The sequence below is a fragment of the Leptopilina boulardi genome, unplaced genomic scaffold, assembly GCF_019393585.1.
Source record: "Leptopilina boulardi isolate dan_hultmark-lab unplaced genomic scaffold, ZJU_Lbou_2.1 LbouV2_165, whole genome shotgun sequence".
Lineage (NCBI taxonomy): Eukaryota > Metazoa > Arthropoda > Insecta > Hymenoptera > Figitidae > Leptopilina > Leptopilina boulardi.
In genome coordinates this window covers 315058-335498 of record NW_026137713.1, presented here as the reverse complement: position 1 = coordinate 335498, position 20441 = coordinate 315058, and the positions used below count along the sequence as shown (strand labels likewise).

The window sequence follows — 20441 nt, the reverse complement described above, 5'->3', positions numbered from 1 at the left end:
AGATTAAATAATAAAAAAAAATGGATAACATTCGGACAAATGGTTTTTTTAAATAAAATTTTCTCCAACGTTTTGAAATCACATTTTTTTTTTCAGTATATTGATTCTCCCTAAAGAGAAAATCAGATTTCAAAATGTTGGAGGAAATTTTATTTTAAAAAAATCCATTCGTATTCTACGCGAACGTTAATTTTTGATAATTATAAAATTAATAATTACCTAAAAACAATTTTCAATTTTGAAAAGAAAATGAAATTTCTTCATTTGAAACAAAAACATTTTAAATCGATAATTTAATAATTAAAAAACAGGATCGTTTTTGTTTAGAAGGATTTATATACAATATCATGAGAAATTCAACAACTTGAAGGGATTCTAAACAAAAGTTCATTGTTCTGTTAGCATTGAACGAGCAACCGGTTCCAATTACTAGTAATTTAGATCAGGATTCAGCACAAATCTCTCCATATATAGCAAATCGTCAAGAGATTCCTCACAGACAATGTGTACGGGCTTAACTCAAGTATATATATATAGAGAGAGAATCAGGATAGAACTTGGATATAGAGAGAACGTTCTTGTCCGTCCTGATGCGATTTCAGAGTCGGAAGTTCGGTTACCCAGTGATATGGTTACAGCCATCTTCGATGATAGAGAGGTGCAAATATTGCCATCTTAGCCTTTGCTAATTAGTGGCGTGTTTACCTCTCAGCATAGACGAGATATACTCTCCAGCTTTGTTGAAGTGAGGTCACTATATACTCCCATCAGGTAAACTGAGAATGAACACAAAACACAATTACATCCTAATTATTGATTAAAAAAATCTGTAATTAAAAGAAAAACCTCTTAAAAAATGAAGAAAACAAAATTATAGCAAAAATTATTCCAATATAATATGAAAAGAAAATTTTTTTTTTCAATTTTTGTCTCAGAATTTACATTCTAAAGTTTGCATAAATGTGGAATGTGTAAGTACACGTGTCAACATACAGCATTGTGTGTTCTTGGTTCGTGTATAATGTTTTTGTGTCACCAGTACCTGTTTCCCATATATATATATATATATATACAAAACTAAGCATCATATTATCTCCATGGCTTTGGAGATACGCGAGAATGTACACGTCACGTTCGTCCATAAAAACTAATCAAGAGGACCGTCTAGCCGACGCATGTTACAAGATACAACACAAAAACAATGCAAACACGTGCCAACTAAATGGATTTTAATTGTTGGGATAATTCCAAGAAAAATTGAAATCTTTTCATTCTAAATTTCACTTTAATTCAAATTAATATTTTAATCAAAATTAGTATTAAAAAAAAATTTATATGTATATTTTCCAATTAAATATAACATTGATAGTTGAAAAATTTATTTATTTGCTATTCGAATATCATTGAATTCAGAAACAATTCCAGGAACATATTTCATTAATTCTTCTTGATTTAATTTAAAATCATTATCAACCCAAATTTCTTGCAATGATGTAATTACTTTACCAATTAATTTTGCATTTTTTACATAAGGTCTAATTAATGTTCCATTAACGGGAAAATGTGGAATATTCCAATTTTCAAATTCTTCAATTAAATGAAATTGTCCATTATAACGAAACAATTCTAAAATATATTCACGTTTATCTTTAACTTTACCTTTATTAACGATTAGAAAAAGTTGAAATGATTTAATTGATTTATCTGTAAAAATATCGTTCTTATGTTCGACAATATAAAATGCTAAATCGCGTTCAAATGCAGAAAATTTTAATCTTCCATGTAAATCAATTACTTCTTGTTCATTATTTAATAATGAAGCAAGTAATGTCGATGGTTTTAGAAGAATATTTTCAGCATCCGCACGTTTTGTTATTTTTATGAAATTTTCAATATTCACATTTTCCGGTAGACCTATATATTTACCCATGCCACATTCTAACATTTTTAATAATAATTCACGATAAAATTTGCCTGATAATATTTTTGACAATTCATTCCAAATTCTCTCTCCTGATATTCTTTCTAAACCATTCGTATTCTCCTTTATTGCCTTCATTGTACTCTCATCATGATTGTCCGGATTGTCCGCAATTCTTCCGTAAAATCGAAAATATCTGCAAATATTAATTTAAAATTAAAAAAAAAGAATTTTAATATTAATCTTCTTTTGTAAAAGAACTAAATTGTTTTTCATTTACAGTAAACGAAGTTTAGCTTTTGAAGATTTAAAAAAAAAAAAACTTATTTAAAGTTAATTAAATATTTGTTGAGCAATTTTGAAAATTTAAAAATAGTTTACATAATTTACAGGTATATTACATATTGTAACGCCCTATTTATTATTATCACATGCAATTCATCACTGTAGACTAATTACGCGAAAGACGTTATTGCATGCAACAATTTCTTTTTTCCAACCATCGACTAAAATAGCGGATGTTGCATGAACAAAAAATTTTTATACTTCTAAAAATTCAAAAAATCATTTAATTCTTTTTAATTCAAAATTTTAATTTAAATTAAAATTTTTGAATCTTATTAATTAAATAACAAACCTTAAAATTCGAAGATAATCTTCTTGAATTCGACTAACGGGATTTCCGACAAAGGCAATTTTTCTTATTTTAAGATCATCGTAACCATAAAAATAATCATAAACAGTACCATCAAATCCAAGGAACATGGAATTTATTGTTAAATCACGTCTATTGGCATCGAGTTTCCAATCTTTTGTAAAAAGAACTTCTGCATGTCGTCCATCAGTTACAAGATCTACTCGTAATGTTGTTACTTCAAAGTTTTCCTTATCATTAATTCTTGATGTTATTGTGCCGTGTTTCTCGCCATTTGAATTTACCATTCTTATATTTTCTTTTATAAACATATTCTTCATTTCTTCAGGTGTTGCAGTTGTCGCAAAATCAAGATCCGTTGGTGTTTTACCCATTAAAATATCACGTACCGCACCACCTGCCACTCTTATTTCGTGATTGTATTTTTTAAATAAATCCGCAAGTGCATTTACCTCAGGTGTTAGAATCGAATGAAATTCAGGTGTATCCAATTTCATTATCACCGGATCACTTCTACTAATTGGAAATGAATCATTTGCCATTTTTCTTCTTCTCCAACGTTCTTGTAAATTATAACGTTTTGTAATCTAAAAATTTTAAATAATTATAGAAAATATTAAATTACGTTCAACAATTTCTAAATAATCATAATTTTACTATATCAAATTTTCAGGTTATGTATAAGAATTGAGATTTTTGTTCACATTAATATTTTTTGATTTTTAACTTTAAAAACAAAAATTTATTAACTAATATAGAAAAACAAGTGAAAAACAAAAATAAATGAACATAACCTCCAATTATTTAAAACGTCAGAAAAGTGGAAGAATAACCACTTACACGTAGTGGAAATTGACTAAATATATTTTTAGAATAACGAACAATTGTTACAGTTAACAGCATTATCAATCATTAGTCTTTTTTAATAATAAATATAATATTTATTCACTTTTTATTGAACGCACATGCTTGACATTTTGACAGATTCTTTATAATATGAGACTAAGTTCACATGTTGCAAATATTAGTCACGTGATTTAAATTCACATTGATTATCAAACTTTTGATTTTTAAGAACAAGATATTAAAAATTTTGATTTAATATATTTCAATTGAAAAAAATTATTAAAATAACATTTATATATTTTCTTTTTTTAATTATTTTTTATTTGAAATAATTTTTGAGAAATTTTATTTTGAAAATCCCGCCATATGACGTCAATAAATGAGACTCTGTAGTGAACGAGACTTAAGCTTAACGTCATTGCATTTGTGGTCGATAAATACATGGAGTAACGTGATATTTTTCTCATAAAATTTACTCTTTACAAGTGCTTCAAAAAAAAAGGGAGTTACTGTATAAGTGATTGATACAACAATTTCTCCTCTTGAAAATGATATTGTGGTGGCATTTTTAATATTCAAAGAAATAAAATCATCGACAAAATAACATAATGCCGCTGGCTACTTTGACACTTCCCTGGAGTCAAAATCATGTAAGCAAAATACTTTATCAAGAAAAGATATTTATTTTCTTTATTTTTTTTTTATCATACAAAAGATAATTTTCCCTTTTGATATATCAATTTATTAAATTTTTATTAAACATTTTTAATTTTATTTATAATTATATTATTATAATCATAAACTTTCTATATTTGCAACAGAAAACAAACAAAATTGTCTATTTATTGACTTTATTGGGACCTTGTGCTATTATCTGTTTATTCATCTGTTTTGATAGAAATCGATTTTCATAGTTTACTGGTCTCTACTTTGATAATATAAAGTGTTTTAATCTAAAAGTAAACGTCAAATATGTCATGAAAACTTATCGTACAAAAGTTATTATGGATTTTAAGGCTTTTTGAAAATGATTTCTCAATTTTTTTTTTTATTAATTTAGTTTTGAAAGCTGTTGAAAAAATCTTTTAAAATAAATTTTAAGATAATTTTATAATTTCTTGATATTGGTTTTTTTTTTTTTAACATAAAATTATCTTTTCACGTATTATTGGCTTTTGTATATATTTATAAATGTCTTTATTCTCGAAAATAAAAAAAAAATAAGTGAATAGAAATAATTGGATTTAAATTGTAATGGTTTTCAAAAGGAAATCAATAAATGTTCAATGAATATGACATTCTAGTTTAATTGAACGATCACAGGAATTACATTTCCTCCTCGTGTGTTGTCATTAATAAGAGAAATAAACATCTCAATTGTTTTACTCACTTTTTTAAATAGTCCAATACAAAGTAATCAAATTCCTGACATTTTTTATTTTTACCAATTTATCTAATTTTGTTTTTTCATTTCCTTTTCTCTTATGTAGACAATCACGAATCATAACAAGGTGAGATACATTTCATTTCATTTTTTTTTTCCTATTTCATTTTCCTTTAATTTGTTTTATTTTCACGATCGCTTGATTGCTCATAATTCCTTTTTAATTAAAAAAAATATCTTGAAGAAATTTAAATATATTTTAATTAAATAAAAAGTAAATAAAATAATAATAATAATAATAATGTAGCAAGAACACGTGATGTTACCATCTGAAGGCGAAGATGCGGAAATGGTATCGGAAAATCATGAAGAAGTTATATGTAAACAAAATTCATTGGAGATACAATCAAACGGATGTTCTGAATCACACGAAATTGAAGTGCGTGAATTAGTTCGTGATGGTCATGAAAAAGCAGAACCAGGACATTTCGAATTGCTTAAAGTCCTCGGTCAAGGATCTTTTGGCAAGGTTGAGAAAACATTTTACTAAAAAAAAAAGAAAAAAAATTATTTTTCATATTATTCAAATATTTAAATTAATTTCAATATAAAAATTTATTTTTTATCTAATTTTTTCGTTTTCAAAAAGGTGTTTCTCGTGAGAAAAATTTTTGGCAAAGATGTTGGAACTCTTTATGCAATGAAAGTTTTGAGAAAAGCAACTCTTAAAGGTGAAAAATTTTTTCTATATATATATTTTAAATTAAAAATATTTCAAGTTTAATATTTGATTTTATTGCAGTTCGCGATCGAGTTAGAACAAAAATGGAACGCAATATTCTCGTTGATGTGGAACATCCATTTATCGTTCGTTTACATTATGCATTTCAAACTGAAGGAAAACTCTATTTGATTCTTGATTTTTTACGCGGAGGGGATCTTTTTTCACGTTTATCTAAACAGGTTTTCTTCATTTAAATAATATTAAATTTATTTAAAAAATAATTTTTTTTTAAATTTAAATTTAAATTAAAAATTTTATTTTTTTTAAATTTCCATTTTTTAAATAAATAAAATTGTTTTAATTTTTTTTTTTCAGTTAATGTTCACCGAGGAAGATGTAAAGTTTTATTTAGCTGAATTAGCATTAGCATTGGATCACATTCATAAATTGGGTATTATTTATCGTGATTTAAAACCGGAAAAGTGAGTTAATTAAAACTCTCGAATTTCGTATGAAGAAATTAGAAAATTAATAAATTTATTTTTTTTTTAGCATTTTATTAGATACGGAAGGTCATATATCTTTAACTGATTTTGGACTGAGTAAACAACCATTAGATGATACAAAAACCTATTCATTTTGTGGAACTGTTGAATATATGGCACCTGAAATTGTTAATCGTAAAGGACACTCGTTTGCCGCTGATTGGTGGAGTTATGGCGTTTTAATGGTTAATTAAATTCTTCTTTTGTTTATAACAAAAAAAAAAAGGTTTTTCTAATAAATTCTTTTTCAGTTTGAAATGTTAACGGGCTCACTTCCATTTCAAGGAGACAGTCGAAAAAAAACTATGACTCACATTTTGAAAGCAAAAATAGGAATGCCGAATAATCTTTCACCGGAGGCGCAAGCTCTTTTGAGAGTTTTATTTAAGAGGAATCCTGTCAATCGTCTTGGCTACGGTAATTAAACAAAATTTAAATTTTTTCATAATAACAAAATTAATTAAATTTTCTATCAGGAGGAGGTGAGGAGATAAAAAATCATGTTTTCTTTGCCACAATTGATTGGGAGGCATTGTACAAGAAACAAATAAAACCACCATTTAAACCAGCGGCAAGTCGCGAGGATCATGCATTTTATTTCGATAATGAATTCACTTGTAAAACACCAAAAGGTAAGAAATTTCAATACTATTTGAAATTTATGTAAATTATTGAATTCTGAAAAAGAAAATTTTGTACAATATTTAGAGTAAAGATTTGATTACAGATTCGCCGGGTGTACCAGTAAGTGCAAATGCTCATGAATTATTTCGTGGCTTTAGTTTTGTTGCACCATGTCTTCTTGAGGATAATGCAATAAATCCGGTTACAATAAATAATGAGTGTATTACAAGTACATTTCCAACTTATGTGAATCACAATCAAGTTCTTGATGAATATGATTTTTTACAAGAAATTGGCAAAGGTAGTTTCAGCACTGTTTATCATGCAGTTCATAAAACAACAAAATTTGAATATGCAATAAAAGTTATTGATAAAAGCCAACGGAATCCAACTGAGGAAATTGAAATTTTGTTACGATACGGTGGACATCCACATATTGTTTCACTTCGTGCACTTCATGAGGATGAAAAGCGTGTTTATCTTGTTTTGGAACTTTTGCGAGGTGGCGAACTTCTCGATCGTTTATTGCAAAGGAGCAATTTCACCGAAAGAGAAGCCGCTGAAGTTCTCTATGTCATCACAAATATCGTGAAATATCTTCATGAAAATGGGGTATGTAACGATTTTCTTTTTGTAGAATTTTTCAATTAAAGAATTTCAATTATTACAAAAAAAAAAAAAAAAAAAAATGAAATTTCGATGTCGATTATATAAATTAAATTTTATTTTAATAATATTAAATCTAAATGGAGCGCACGATTCTCCCCTCAAATTTTACCATATCGATTACCCTCAATTCTAATAATTCCAAATTTTTTTTCCATTAACCTAATTTTTTTTCACTATTGATTTTTTTTTTAATATAATTACAAACGTCGGATTATACGACTTTTTTTTTACAAAATTTTTAAATAAAATACGTCTTTATTTCAATTAAAAATCACTTGAACTTATTCCCAGGTTGTTCATCGTGATTTGAAACCATCAAACATTTTGTACGCGAAACCAGGAGGTGATCCATCGACATTGTGCATTTGTGATCTTGGATTTGCAAAGCAGCTTCGTGCTGAAAATGGCCTACTAATGACACCATGTTATACAGCAAATTTTGTTGCACCGGAAGTACTCAAACGACAAGGATACGATGCAGCCTGTGATATTTGGTCACTTGGTGTTTTATTGTATATCATGTTAAGTGGTTACACACCATTTCCAAATAGTCCTGGTGATAGTGCAAATGATATTTTGGATCGTATTGGCGCTGGTTATTTGGACGTTGAATCAGGCGTTTGGACACAAATTACAAGAGAGGCCAAGGAGCTAGTTAAAAGAATGCTTCATGTTGATCCAACAAGAAGACCAACTGCTGCTTGTATATTAAAATATCCCTGGATCGCTAATCGACAACATCTTCCACCAAAAGCCTTGCCAATTATCACCAAAGATCGCGATTCATTGAAGGTAAAACAAAAAAAAAAAAAAATTTCTTATTTCTTCTAAGATATTTTTAATAATACAAAATCGATTTTCGAATTTTCAGAGCGAGGTTGCAGCAACATACAGAGCAATGTCAAGCAGTCCAAGAAAACCTCATATTGGTCCAGTGGCTCTCTCGGAACTTGCGAGACGTCGAACACAAGCCAAACCTTCCACAGCTGTTAAGGTTTAAATTTTTCCCCTTTTTTTTCTCTCTCATGTGCCAGAATCCAATCAAATGAGAATAATGCAAAAAAAAACTGCATAAAACTAATTTTTAACTGAGAATTCCATTAGAAAATAGTTCAATTTACAAAAGAAAAAACAATAAGAACACAGTCACTTTTAGTAAAATCAATTATTGTTTTGATTGATTTTTGAGTAAAAAAAATGACTGACTTGAAAGAATGAATGAAAAACAAGAAAAGTGCAGTCATTGCCATTGTTACAATTATTATACACATCATAATGTACAAAGGAAGGTTTCACCAGATGGTGAGGACAATGTGATATTTACTTTTATTTTCCATTTGTGCTTTATCAATGCATACGCTAAAGTAGAACGCACATGCAATGCCTAAGAAAAAAAAAAACACTTTGGAAGTAATGAGCATTTAAAAACCGCGTTTGTCAAAACATGACGCGAATCATAAATCTTAATAATTGTAAGATAAAAATGAACGCAAGTCAATGTCTAGAGTATTATCCACTTTTTTTTTTTTTTATTGTGTCAAATCAGTAATTTCAAATTTGATTTTTCATATTAATCAAGCGATAATACTTCCTGACGGAATTGCAATTTTTTAACCATCACAACAATTATTGTTATTTTCTTTTAATTTTTATTATTTTTAGTTTTTAATTCGAAAATTAGAAAAATTCATTTTTACCCCAACAAAAGTTAATGCTGGAAATTTGGAAAAGATTGAAAATTTAATGACAATTTAAAAAAAAAAAAACTTTTAACAAATAAAAATTAATTAACATTAAATTTTAAAAATCTTTCCAAATTTTAGAATAAACTTTTGACAGTCGCCAGTGAATGACAATTTTTTTTAAATTATCGATTTTTATTTGTCAAGATTTTATATTAAGATTTTGAGTAATAGAAATCAAAATTTTATTTAAAATTAACGATCAACATTTTTAATTAAGTTTTTGGTAGTTAATTTTTAAAAATTGAATTTTCAAAAATATCAATTTAAATTATTATTTATAAAAATTGTAGCTGCAGATATGCACAAGGAAATTGAAAATTGCACACGAGTTGGAAAATAATGCACAAACTTGAAAATCGTACACAAATTGAAAATTAATAAAAAAAAAAAAATTGTGTACAAATTCGAAATAACAAAAATAGTTTTGATTTTCTAGTTAAAAATAAACTTTTTGCACTATTCAAACGCTTCATGAAATTCTCGAGAGAAATTTGCAGTTGTCTCGTTAATTGTTGTTAATTGCATTTAATGCTTGAAAAATCGTCTTCAACATTTTCATAACTTCATCAAAGTGTCAAATCGATATACAAGTTGTTGTTTATAATCGTTGTTAAATTGATAAAAAAAAAAAAAAAAACTTGAATAGTACAATCATGCAAAGTAATTTACAAATATGAACTTTTCAAGTCCCAAAAAAAAAATATATATATATTAATCGTAAGCGTGAATTAAGTGGAGTGAATAATTGTTGTTTCCGGGGCGATTGTAATATCATTAAATTATTATGTCTAAAAACTGTTATCTTAAACAGAAACAGTAGAATTTTATATTTATATTACATTTAATGTCTAAAAAAAAAATGTTCAAATTATGACTATGTATGTGTCTCTCTTGCACCGAGTTAACAATGTAAAAAAAAAAAATTTAATTTCTTTGAAACATTTAGAAAAAAAAAAGATATTGAAAAAGAATAATGTTTCGTACTGGATAATAAAATGCCTTCTTAATGCAACAAAGGACTTTCGTCTCAGGAAAGTGTAGAGCATTATGAGACAAAACTATACTATGATCATTGTTTGTTAATTTTTATGTGAAAATCTTTAAAACGATATACAGATTATTTGGAAAACCACGATAATATATTTATAAAAGTAGATTTATTTTTTACAGAAAACTGTTTTGGCTCCCTATTCTATAAAATACAATTTCAAATTTTAAAAAATGAAAAATATACACATATAAAAATATTATAAATCAAGAGACTATTGATTTTATTCCTACTTGAAGAATTGACTAATTATAACTAATATATAAAAATAACTCAATTTCAACTGTATATATATATATATAATATATATATATATATATTTATTATATAAATGTTTATAAATTTGTAGTCATGAATACCATGAACTTTAATTATATCAAAAACATCTCCTTTAATATCCTGCTCTCTTAATAAATATTTTTAAACATAAAACTAATTTTTCGCTTTGAATTTCTTTTTTTTTGTTGAACTTTTAATAGTTCTTTCTAATTGAACAGAAAAAGTTTTCAAATGTAATAATTAAATAATTTCTATTCGATTTATGGCCTTCATTATTAAAATACGTAAAAATGCTAACGAAAAAAAAAAAAAAGATAAAATTACAGAAAAAATACCTTTTTAACAAAGTTTTATCAGTCAGAAGTTGTAAAAAAAGTTTTTATCAGCTGATATCCACTTCTGTGACGAGTTCCTTAATGTTCGCATAATCAGGATCACTACTGAAAATTTCTAAAAGATCTTTAAATGTCGGACGAAGTTCAGGTTCATAGGACCAGCATTGTTGCATTATTTTATAAACATCATCAGGACACGTTTCAGGTTTTTGAAGTCTTTCACCTTTCTCCACCAATTGAATAACCTGAAATTAAACATTTGTTTTAAAAATTTATTATTAATATTATAATTAAATTGAAAATTTTTCTCTTTATTTACATCAACACCACGTCGATCGCCGTATGGTTGCTCTCCATAAGAAAACATTTCCCATAATGTCACACCATAACTCCAAACGTCGCTTGCGTGAGTGAAATTTCCAAAATTATACGATTCCGGTGAATACCTAAAATATTAAATGAAATTAAAAATTTTCTTACTATTATTAAGAGAAAATAATACTGCAATTAAAAAAAAAACATTTTCTTAAAAGTACTTTATTAATAAATACCATTTAATCGGCCATTTTCCACCAGCTGTTGCTTTATAATAATCACTAGAACCAAAAGTTCTCGACAATCCAAAATCACTGATTTTCGCTTGATTTCTCGAAGCTAGTAAAATATTTCTAGCTGCCAAATCTCTATGAACTAGACGCATTTCTTCTAAATATTTCATACCTGCAATATTTTCAAATAACTTTTTATTCTTACAATTATTTTTCATTTTTTTTTACTTACCACAAGCAATTTGAGAGGCCCACAATTTCAATTCATATTGTGGACTAACACGATCAGGAAATTCTAAAAGATACGCCAACATTGAACCCAATGAAACGAGTTCTTGTACCTAAAAAAAAAAAAATAAAAATTATTTCTTAATTATATTCTAAAAATAATAATTAATTTCAATGAGACAAATTATTACCATCATCAAAGGTGGTCCTTCGGAGAATCCAATTAATTTAACAATACAATGATGATTAAGTGTCATCATTAGAATAGCTTCTCTTAAAAATTCCTCCCTCGTCGCATTATTGTAAGAATCGCGAAGTGTTTTAATTGCCACTGGCTCTTCTATATTTGGTGCTGATTTATAAACACCTTGATAAACCGCTCCAAATTCTCCCTCACCTAATACTTCGCCAAGAATAAGTTTGTCAACAGGAATAAAACCTATAAAAATTGATTAAAAAATGTAATTAAGAAATAAAATTATTATTATTATCATTTACCTTTATGATTAGTTTCAATTTCCGGTTTTGGTGAAACAGCCCCAGGTGACGATCGTCTTGGTAGAGTCGTAAATGCCGCGTGGGGAAAATTTTCTTGACGCAATTCTGTTGTTTCGGATTTACTCTGATGCAAACGTTTCGGTAATGTTTGACTCATTACAATATCTGAAATTCCTTTTTTTACGCTAACCTCTTTTTTCTTTTTCAAAGTGCTCTATAAAATATAAAAATCAATTAAAATTTTTTAGAAACATGTAAATAAAAATTGATTAAGATTTGTACGAACCCCATTAAATATTGAAGGTGGCATCTCGGGAATTGGTGGTTTTGGTCCAGGTTTCATTGGATTATGTAAAGGACAAGGAAGTCCATCTGGAATGGAACGATAATACTCGACAACATGTTCTAATGATGAGAGATAGGGTCCATTGTCAATAAACAAAAATTCACCCTGTTAAAAAAAAAAAAAAAAAAAGAAAAAAAAATTAATATCTAAAATGAAAAATGAAAATTCATTTTATTCTTACCTTTTTTTGAATTTGAAAATGAAATGCATGCTTGTGATACATAACAGAAAGAACGTACATTCCATTATTTCTCGAACTAAATCGAACTAAAAATGAACCATCAACTTCACCGTTTTCACGTAACATACGAATTGCTTCCATTCTGTCTAAAGTTCCATGATACCAATCACTTAATTTTTCTTTTGGAATCGGTGGTTGATAATTACCTAGAGAAATATTTTTCCTATATTTTAAATATCTATTTTTTTTTTCAATGTACAATTTTAAATATTCTTACGTAAAAACTTTTCACATTCAGAATGGCTATTTCGTTTAGCAAGATCGGCAGGAACATCGTCGGCGAGTGTTCTTGGATTAACTGGCGCATTCAGAGAAAGAAGAACTTCAATTACCTCCTTATGTCCTCTACTTGCTGCCTCGTGCAAGGGAACCATTCCTTAAATTATAAAATTAAAAAATAACTAATTTTCTTAATTTCTTTTTTTTTTTTTTATTTACCAGTTTCAGTGTGACGTGCCTGAACATTTGCTCCTCCCAAAATAAGAATTCGTACCGTATTCGGAAGATTACTTTGACAAGCGTACTGCAAATTAAAAAAAAATACAATTAGCTATGAAAAATAAAATTCAATTTTCAAAATTAATTTTCCCTACCTCATTTTATCACAAAAAAGCTGCATTGAAACAAATTATTATTTTTCTATTATCACCAAAATTTCAAGTAATTAAAAAAAAAAAAAAAGAATTCAAAATTCTTACATGAAGAGGCGTATAACCAGCAGAATCTCGACAATTCACACTGGCTGTATTTTGAATTAACTTTTTGAGAATTTCATCAGCTCCATCCTTGGCTGCTAAATGAACGGCGGTCTGTCCTAATTGATTTTTAGCTTCCAAACTTCTGTATCCACATTTTAATAATTCCGAAACAATCGTGTAATTTTGCTGTAAATAGAAATATAAATCTTTATAATTTTAGATATATAATAAAATTATAGTTACCAACGTTGATTCAACGAAAAAATAAAATGTAAAGATTTTAATTTCCATCAATGAAATTTGATTATTTTCAACCCTCTAAAACTTGAAATAAAAAAAAAAACCAATATTTATCATTGTTTTGTCCCGGATTTTCCGAAAATTTCGAAATTTCAAGAAAATTACTATTTTTCCCGTCCCGAAAGCAATTTTTCTCATTTGATAATTATTTATTCCAATGCTAGAATCATTTTAAAAAAAAAAACAGAAAAATTGCTTCCAAGTCGGAGAAAGCAGTGATTTTGATTTTTTTGTCACGGATTTTCCGAAAATCTCCAAATTTCAAGAAAATTGCTATTTCCTCGCCTCGGAAGCAATTTTTCATGTATGATAATTATTTCAATGCTAAAAGCCTTTTTTAAAAAAAAGAAAATTTTCTTCCAAATCGGGAAAAATAGATTTTTTTTTTTGAAATTTCGGGATTTTCGGAAAATCTGTGAAAAAAAATTGAAAATCACTCTTTTCCTTGACTTGGAAGCAATTTTCCTTTTTTTTAAATGCTTCCAGCATTGAAACAAATAATTATCAAACGCGAAAAATTGCTTCCGAGGCGAGGAAATATTAAAATTACTTGAAATTTCGGAAAATCCGGGACAAAACAATGATAAATATTGTTCTTTTTTTTTTTTTTATTTCAGATTTTAGAGAGTTGAAAATAATCAAATTTCATTGATGGAAATTAAAATCTTTAAATTTTATTTTTTCGTTGAATCAACGTTGGTAACTTCAGTTTCATTAAAATTATCTAATAAAATTATATTAATTATAGAAATTAATCAACGTGAAAATTGAAAAATATTACTCATACTTGAATTGTAGCTCGATGTAATAAATTTGTTCGACCGTGTCTTCTTGCATCGTGTGGCGGAGGAACACCTTTTATTGGTGCCTTTAATTTAATCTCTAATTCATGATTATCTTCCTGATAGTACTCTATTAATGTATCTAATCCATGAATTGTAGTTTCATCTCCTAAGCATTAATAAATATTAAAAAAAAATAAATAAAATTGTACATTTATTTTCAATTTCAATTCTTACCTATTGAAAAAAATGCATCCTCTCCATGTTTTCTAATTTGATAATGTATTACTTGTCCTTTATGTATTACCGATAAAACATAATCTCCCGATGATGAACTGCTTTCACGAACTAAAAATGTTCCATTCCCACGTTCATCTTCAAAAAGAAATTTAAAAAAAAAATTTTGTTACCTACTTTTCTTTATCGTAAGAAAAAAAAGAGTTGTTTACCTTCTTGTAATAATATTTCAGCATCTTCACGAGAAAGATTTTCATGATACCAACAAACGTCATCCTCTGAAGCCATGGTAATTTATTAACAGTTAAATTATTAGACCTTGCGAGAACAAAAGTTCATGGCTGTTATATTTAATCTTTCTAAATTAGAATGTTTTTCAAATAAACTTTCACACAACTGATAATGACAAATCGTAATTCTACTGAAAATGTAGATTTTTTTGTTTTATTGTCCAATTATTAAACTGACACATTACAATCGTAATAATAGGCAAAGTACACAAAAGTATATATGCGTAAATTGATTTTAATATGACTAATAAAATGTTCAAGAAAATAAGGTTATGTTTTTTTTTTAAATATGGCACTATTTTTATATATTCCCGTGATTCTATTGTGAAAAATTTCTTCTATGACTCAATTTGCAAACGCATAATTTGCACTTTCTATTGTATTAGTTTCACTGCGTTCAAGATAAGAAATTTGTTGTTCCTTTTTTCTCAAAAATAAATATATATAACCTAAACACCGACCTAACCTAACGATAAAATTACGTCACTGGTTCTTTATCCCGCGAGTTTTTGAATTTAAAACCTAATCAATAAAATTATATAAAAAGTAATATATATAATTTATATTTAATTATTTTATTTTTAGATAAATCGTTACATAGATTTATAAATTCAAAACTAATATTGGAATAAATTAAAATATTTTATATTAATTTATTCTTGATTTAAATAATGAAAAAATGAATAGAATACTGTTTTTTTTTTTTTTATCTTTCAACTGTTTCCAATGGAATAACATTACAACCAAGAAGGCCTTTTCCACTCCAAGGTCGTGGCGTTAATGACAAAACAATTGTATTAGCATTTCGTTTAACTTGAACAATTACATTCTTATTAATGCTACTTTCCACGAGAGAACCAACATCCTTTAATGATTTAAAATTTTTAATATTTATTGAACCGAATTCCATTATAAGATCTTCAATTTGAATTCCCTGAAAAATAATATTATTTCCAATTAATACTATTGTTAACAAAAACATGGTTTTATTTAAAAATTTAAAATAATACCGCTAATTCAGCTGGCGATCCAGGAGTGACTAAATTCACTCTTAAAAATGGTTCAAAATAAACATTTTCCTGAATAGAACTTGGAATTGATGTTGATGGCGATTCCTGGGGATTATTTCCCGTTAAACCATGAACTTTATGTAATCCATCCTCAATTTTTTTCATAATATTCTTGTGATCATTCTGAAGACCTAATAAAATTATACATATATTTATCAACGAAAAGATCCTTTAAAAAGTAATTTTAAAATTTCTCAAGAGGTTATGTACTCACAGATAATTTTATGACGAGCATGTCGAACCTGATAAACATCAATATCAGTTCTTGGAAATCCTTCTAAATCAACTAATTCATCGCTCATTCCCACATGATTCTGAAAAAAAAACCAAACAAATGAAAAATACTGAAAAAAATAATGACGTACACAAAAAATTGACAACTCATTCTATATGCAATTTGCATTTTTCCATAAGAATTTTTCTATAGAAATTAAATACATACACATTCCAAAATTGCACTTGCTTCTTTTAAATCATTTTCAATTTTTTCTTTTTCCTTCATTAATTGTAAAACAGCTTCTTTTGACGCTTCTAACTCCATATCGACCACCATTTTTTTTTTTTACAATAATAACAATCAGTAACGTATACAGTAAATTAAAAGCCCTTTTCTTGAAATTGAATTTTTATTTACTTTTTTGAAAATACAATCAAAAAAAAAAAAAACTTAAGACATTTGTAATTTTAAAAATAAAGCTTTTAAATATCTCGCTTCATAGGTAACTGTATTTTTTCCCTGGGGAACTGCATTTATATCTTGTATATCAAATGGTTGTTCAACAATACTTTGTACATCTCGTCCATAAACTGAAAATAAAAAATTTACAATTAAAAATAACAATTAAAAATAACAATTAAAAATAAAAATTTAAAATTTGTTTAATTAAATTTAATTACCTTCACAGTGTTCTAAAAATTGTATACATTCTTGTAATGTTGAATCTTTTAATACAACAAGTTGTTTTGCTAATTGCTCCAAAAGAGATAAAAAACATCTTTTCGCATAAAACCATGTATCGGTACCCAATTTTTTACTATATGGTTCAAGACTCTTCATTACTCGTGACACACCAAATTCATAATTTCCCTTTGAACAATATAAAGTGCCAATAACTAAATTAACAATACACAAATGAAATAGCTTTTTATCTTGTTCTTCAAATGCAATTGTCTCTTCTTCTTTTTCAATTTTTTTCATTAATTCTTCAGCTTCTGTATTTTGAGTTGTCATAATATAACTCACACATAAATTTGCTAAAACAATTGCACTAACATCTAAAATCTAAAAATAATTATAAATATTAGCAAAAAAAAAAAAAAAAAAAAAGAATTAAAAAAACAATAAATTTTTTAATACTCACATTATCATATTTTTTTTTCACAATTGGTTCATAAAATCCAGTTGCTTCTTTAAATTTATTTTCTTGCATAAAAAGTGTATGAGCAACATTCAATTTCCAAATATCGTGTTCATTACAAAATTCAACACTTTTACGAAAAATTTTCTCAACCTGAATATAATTACCCAATTCCCAGTAAATTTTTGCCTGTGCCATTAAAACTGGTATATAACGTTCCAATGCTTCCTCATAATCATTAACAGCTTTTTTCACTGCATTGTCATCGTGATTTAATCTTGCCTCCTGTACTTGTTTTGTTGATTTTCTTAAAACTTCTGTATGCTTATTAGCAAGGTCGTCGAATTTTCTATACGCCTCTTCAGGAGACGTTTGTTGTGTTATCAATGCGTCCAAAAAATCGTATAAATACTGAAAAATATTTTATTAAAACAAAATTGTCAAGTTTAAAATTAAAAAAAAAAAAAGTGCCTTTAATAACCCCCTTTATCGTCGCCCCTGAATCAATAAATGTTTTGACAGTTCTAACCTAAAATTAGAAAAAAAACAAAACGAAAAATGGAAAGATTATTATATTACTTTGTACTAATAATAAAATCAAATTTTTAACAATTAAATATCTATAAAACTATCAAAATGTCAAATTGTGAGCTAAATCAAATATTTCTCGGAGAAGTTGCATCCGTACAAAATTACGGAGCATTTGTTCGCATACCAGGATGTTCTCAACAAGGACTAATTCATCGAACTCAGGTTTGTTCACAAAACAAAAAAATTATTAATAATAATAAAAAAATAATAATAAAAAATTATCAATAGATAAGTACATCTCATGTGGATGATGTCGGGGATATTTTACAAAAAGGCGAACGTGTTTGGTGTAAAATAATAACAATTGGAGAAAATGGAAAAATTGCCCTATCAATGAAATATGTAAATCAAGGAAATGGTAAAGATTTAGATCTAAATGGAGTGAAACAACAAATGGAGGAGCAAAAAAAAAGAACAATAATACCAAGAGAACGAAAAGCAATTCAATTGGAAGCTGTATTAAATACCACATGTTCAAAATGTGGAACAATTGGACATTTTGCAAAAGATTGTTTTATGTCACTTGATGGTAAAAAATATGAATTAATACCAGAAATAGAAGATGAACATGTGACACTGCCGGAAGTAAAAATTTCAACGGAAAAAATTCATAAATCAAAAAAAACAAAGAAAAAGAAAAAAAAATCACATAAATATTCAACAGATTCGGATACTGATAATAAAAAGAAAAAAAAGAAACATTCAAAAGATCACAAACGAAAAAGAAAACAAAGTTCAAGTTCATCAGATGAGAATTCAAAGAAAAGAAAATTCATCACTGGCGAATATTCCGAGAGACATTCTAAAAAGTGTAAACGATCCAAATCTAAATATTCAGACTGAATTTTACAATTACAATTTTTTATTTTAAAATCAATTAGATAATTAAATTTATAAAAAATAAATAACTTACGGGCGTGAGATATTTGTAAGTTAAATGAACATTTTCAGCAAGAACATCAGCGGCAAGATCATAAAATTGATATTTACAATATAACAACAATAAATTAGCAAATGTCTCCGGAGGAAATGGATTTTGTTGCAATAAAAATTGAAGTTTCTCAAATCCCTCGCCTGGTTTTATATCCATATTAATTAATGCCTGATTATGTAATGTTACAGCATCTAATTCCTCCTCCGATCTTGGTGGCATATCCGTTAATGCCTCTTTCGCTGCTTCATCTGTAAAAAAAACCCCCAAAATTTATTTACAATCTAAAAATAAAATTCTATTAAAAAATATTACAATTTTTCAATTGAAACTCAATAGCCGCTTTAAGATTGAAAGCCTCCGTTAATGCTGTCTCATGTAGTGTTAAAGTATTTCCCACACTACGAACTTCAATTCCTTCAGTTGTCATTCCAACGCTAAGTTCCGGATGTTCCCTTATTCCCTGTTCGATAATATCAGCTGAAAAAAAAAAAAATTCAATTTCTTTTCAATAAAAATTCAAATAAAAATATAAATACCTATATGCTTAAGAGAAGCTGCATATTCTTTCAATTTATAAAAACATAAAGCAACATTGTACGATAAATGAGGTTTAAATCCAACCACTTGGAGAGCAGATGAAAATTTTTTTAACGCCTGTTCGTATTTTTCTTCCTAAAAATTTTTTTATAAAATTTTTTTATAAAATTTTTATATATTTATTTTTTTTAAATTAATAAAAATTAAATTACCTTGTACAATAAACATCCTAAATTAATATCTGTATCAATATCATCGGCAGGACATTGATCGACAAGATTTTTAGCAGCCACTACATCCTCTTGTCCATATTTAATTGCAGACTGAAGTTTTTTCACTTTATTTTCTAAATTATTATTATTTACAAGTCCCACGCAAATTGTCCACGCTTCTTGATACATACAAGCTTGATGCAATGATTGAGCATAATAAAGTTTGTACAATGCTTCATCTGGACAAATTTGTACCAATTTCTCATAGCAACTTGCTGCTGTTAAAAAATCTTGAGTGTAAAAATAACAATAACCCAGTAGAGAAAGACACGGTCGTGACTAATGAAGAAAAAAAAAAAAAATTTCACAATCACAAAAATTGAAATTCAAATTAAAGAAAAAAAAAAAAACTCACCTCAGGATAAGACTCAAGTAAATTTGTTAAAACGTGTATTGTTTCAATATAACGTTGTTCCTTTATCTGAAAATAATTATTAATGAAAAAAAAAAAAACTAATAATAAATGTAAAAAAAAAAAAAATTACCATATTGTAAATAATTTTTGTATATTCTCCATCCTTTATTTGTATGTTTTGTATGAAATTATTCATTTTTATTAAATCACAATCACGTGTTGTTTTTGACAGCTGTACAGTACGTTGTCATAGCAACTAGAATGACACATATTTTTTTTCAAATATATTTTTTATCTAAAATAACAATATATAAAAAAAAATTTAATTTCAATAATCTTTTTTTTTGATCGATAATATTTGTTTTAAAAAAATAAAATTTC

The 20441-nt window shown here is 26.9% G+C and overlaps 6 protein-coding genes across 10 annotated transcripts; 2 read left to right on the top strand and 4 right to left on the bottom strand.

Moving 5' to 3' along the window:
* Positions 1-1366: 1366 nt before the first annotated feature.
* On the bottom strand, positions 1367-3568 carry LOC127277157 (CCA tRNA nucleotidyltransferase 1, mitochondrial). 3 transcript variants are annotated; one of them, XM_051298020.1, is made up of 3 exons: positions 3417-3568; positions 2559-3163; positions 1367-2117 (listed from the first exon to the last, which is right to left on the bottom strand). In XM_051298020.1, the coding sequence occupies exons 1-3, from the start codon at positions 3477-3479 to the stop codon at positions 1379-1381; spliced, it is 1407 nt and encodes a 468-aa protein (XP_051153977.1). In that variant the 5' UTR covers positions 3480-3568; the 3' UTR covers positions 1367-1378. The 3 variants fall into 3 exon arrangements, with proteins under 3 accessions (XP_051153977.1, XP_051153979.1, XP_051153978.1); XM_051298022.1 differs by having other exon boundaries at positions 3526-3556; XM_051298021.1 differs by having other exon boundaries at positions 3371-3537.
* A 270-nt stretch (positions 3569-3838) lies between these two features.
* LOC127277151 (ribosomal protein S6 kinase 2 beta-like) lies at positions 3839-10367 on the top strand. 3 transcript variants are annotated; one of them, XM_051298013.1, is made up of 12 exons: positions 3839-4072; positions 4913-4933; positions 5114-5335; positions 5456-5537; positions 5609-5769; positions 5906-6012; positions 6083-6260; positions 6327-6492; positions 6552-6707; positions 6803-7311; positions 7660-8160; positions 8240-10367. In XM_051298013.1, the coding sequence occupies exons 1-12, from the start codon at positions 4031-4033 to the stop codon at positions 8366-8368; spliced, it is 2274 nt and encodes a 757-aa protein (XP_051153970.1). In that variant the 5' UTR covers positions 3839-4030; the 3' UTR covers positions 8369-10367. The 3 variants fall into 3 exon arrangements, with proteins under 3 accessions (XP_051153970.1, XP_051153969.1, XP_051153971.1); XM_051298012.1 differs by having other exon boundaries at positions 6791-7311; XM_051298014.1 differs by lacking the exon at positions 4913-4933 and having other exon boundaries at positions 6791-7311.
* LOC127277153 (tyrosine-protein kinase Shark) lies at positions 9726-15376 on the bottom strand. The gene is made up of 14 exons (XM_051298015.1): positions 14866-15376; positions 14654-14791; positions 14422-14585; positions 13335-13520; positions 13075-13159; positions 12854-13012; positions 12577-12782; positions 12336-12500; positions 12050-12263; positions 11743-11990; positions 11556-11664; positions 11327-11495; positions 11095-11221; positions 9726-11020 (listed from the first exon to the last, which is right to left on the bottom strand). Exons 1-14 carry the CDS (start codon positions 14939-14941, stop codon positions 10823-10825), a joined length of 2244 nt encoding a protein of 747 aa, XP_051153972.1. The 5' UTR covers positions 14942-15376; the 3' UTR covers positions 9726-10822.
* Positions 15377-15497: 121 nt separating this feature from the next.
* Positions 15498-16615, bottom strand: LOC127277167 (26S proteasome non-ATPase regulatory subunit 9). The gene is made up of 4 exons (XM_051298037.1): positions 16456-16615; positions 16228-16327; positions 15954-16144; positions 15498-15877 (listed from the first exon to the last, which is right to left on the bottom strand). The coding sequence occupies exons 1-4, from the start codon at positions 16564-16566 to the stop codon at positions 15650-15652; spliced, it is 630 nt and encodes a 209-aa protein (XP_051153994.1). The 5' UTR covers positions 16567-16615; the 3' UTR covers positions 15498-15649.
* A 5-nt stretch (positions 16616-16620) lies between these two features.
* Positions 16621-20403, bottom strand: LOC127277155 (tetratricopeptide repeat protein 30A). The gene is made up of 9 exons (XM_051298017.1): positions 20191-20403; positions 20061-20126; positions 19646-19984; positions 19433-19568; positions 19209-19373; positions 18876-19144; positions 17375-17782; positions 16911-17295; positions 16621-16820 (listed from the first exon to the last, which is right to left on the bottom strand). Exons 1-9 carry the CDS (start codon positions 20254-20256, stop codon positions 16681-16683), a joined length of 1974 nt encoding a protein of 657 aa, XP_051153974.1. The 5' UTR covers positions 20257-20403; the 3' UTR covers positions 16621-16680.
* LOC127277165 (zinc finger CCHC domain-containing protein 17-like) lies at positions 17841-19028 on the top strand. The gene is made up of 2 exons (XM_051298034.1): positions 17841-18124; positions 18191-19028. The coding sequence occupies exons 1-2, from the start codon at positions 18008-18010 to the stop codon at positions 18803-18805; spliced, it is 732 nt and encodes a 243-aa protein (XP_051153991.1). The 5' UTR covers positions 17841-18007; the 3' UTR covers positions 18806-19028.
* Positions 20404-20441: the final 38 nt, after the last annotated feature.

Coding starts and splice junctions, on each gene's coding strand:
- LOC127277157 (XM_051298020.1), bottom strand. CDS start 3,479: ATGCTGTTAACTGTAACAATTGTTCGTTATTCTAAAAATATATTTAGT. Junction 3,164..3,416: donor TTAGTCAATTTCCACTACGT/GTAAGTGGTTAT, acceptor TAAAATTTTTAG/ATTACAAAACGTTATAATTT. Junction 2,118..2,558: donor GATTATCTTCGAATTTTAAG/GTTTGTTATTTA, acceptor TAATATTTGCAG/ATATTTTCGATTTTACGGAA.
- LOC127277151 (XM_051298012.1), top strand. CDS start 4,031: ATGCCGCTGGCTACTTTGACACTTCCCTGGAGTCAAAATCAT. Junction 4,934..5,113: donor CAATCACGAATCATAACAAG/GTGAGATACATT, acceptor ATAATAATGTAG/CAAGAACACGTGATGTTACC. Junction 6,261..6,326: donor GGAGTTATGGCGTTTTAATG/GTTAATTAAATT, acceptor ATTCTTTTTCAG/TTTGAAATGTTAACGGGCTC.
- LOC127277153 (XM_051298015.1), bottom strand. CDS start 14,941: ATGGCTTCAGAGGATGACGTTTGTTGGTATCATGAAAATCTTTCTCGT. Junction 14,792..14,865: donor TGAAATATTATTACAAGAAG/GTAAACAACTCT, acceptor TTCTTTTTGAAG/ATGAACGTGGGAATGGAACA. Junction 13,521..14,421: donor TACATCGAGCTACAATTCAA/GTATGAGTAATA, acceptor TTCTATTTACAG/CAAAATTACACGATTGTTTC.
- LOC127277167 (XM_051298037.1), bottom strand. CDS start 16,566: ATGGTGGTCGATATGGAGTTAGAAGCGTCAAAAGAAGCTGTTTTACAA. Junction 16,328..16,455: donor CAAGTGCAATTTTGGAATGT/GTATGTATTTAA, acceptor TTTTTTTTTCAG/AATCATGTGGGAATGAGCGA. Junction 16,145..16,227: donor TGCTCGTCATAAAATTATCT/GTGAGTACATAA, acceptor TAATTTTATTAG/GTCTTCAGAATGATCACAAG.
- LOC127277165 (XM_051298034.1), top strand. CDS start 18,008: ATGTCAAATTGTGAGCTAAATCAAATATTTCTCGGAGAAGTTGCATCC. Junction 18,125..18,190: donor GACTAATTCATCGAACTCAG/GTTTGTTCACAA, acceptor AATTATCAATAG/ATAAGTACATCTCATGTGGA.
- LOC127277155 (XM_051298017.1), bottom strand. CDS start 20,256: ATGAATAATTTCATACAAAACATACAAATAAAGGATGGAGAATATACA. Junction 17,783..18,875: donor CTTACAAATATCTCACGCCC/GTAAGTTATTTA, acceptor AATATTTTTCAG/TATTTATACGATTTTTTGGA. Junction 16,821..16,910: donor ATTTTTAGAACACTGTGAAG/GTAATTAAATTT, acceptor TTTTATTTTCAG/TTTATGGACGAGATGTACAA.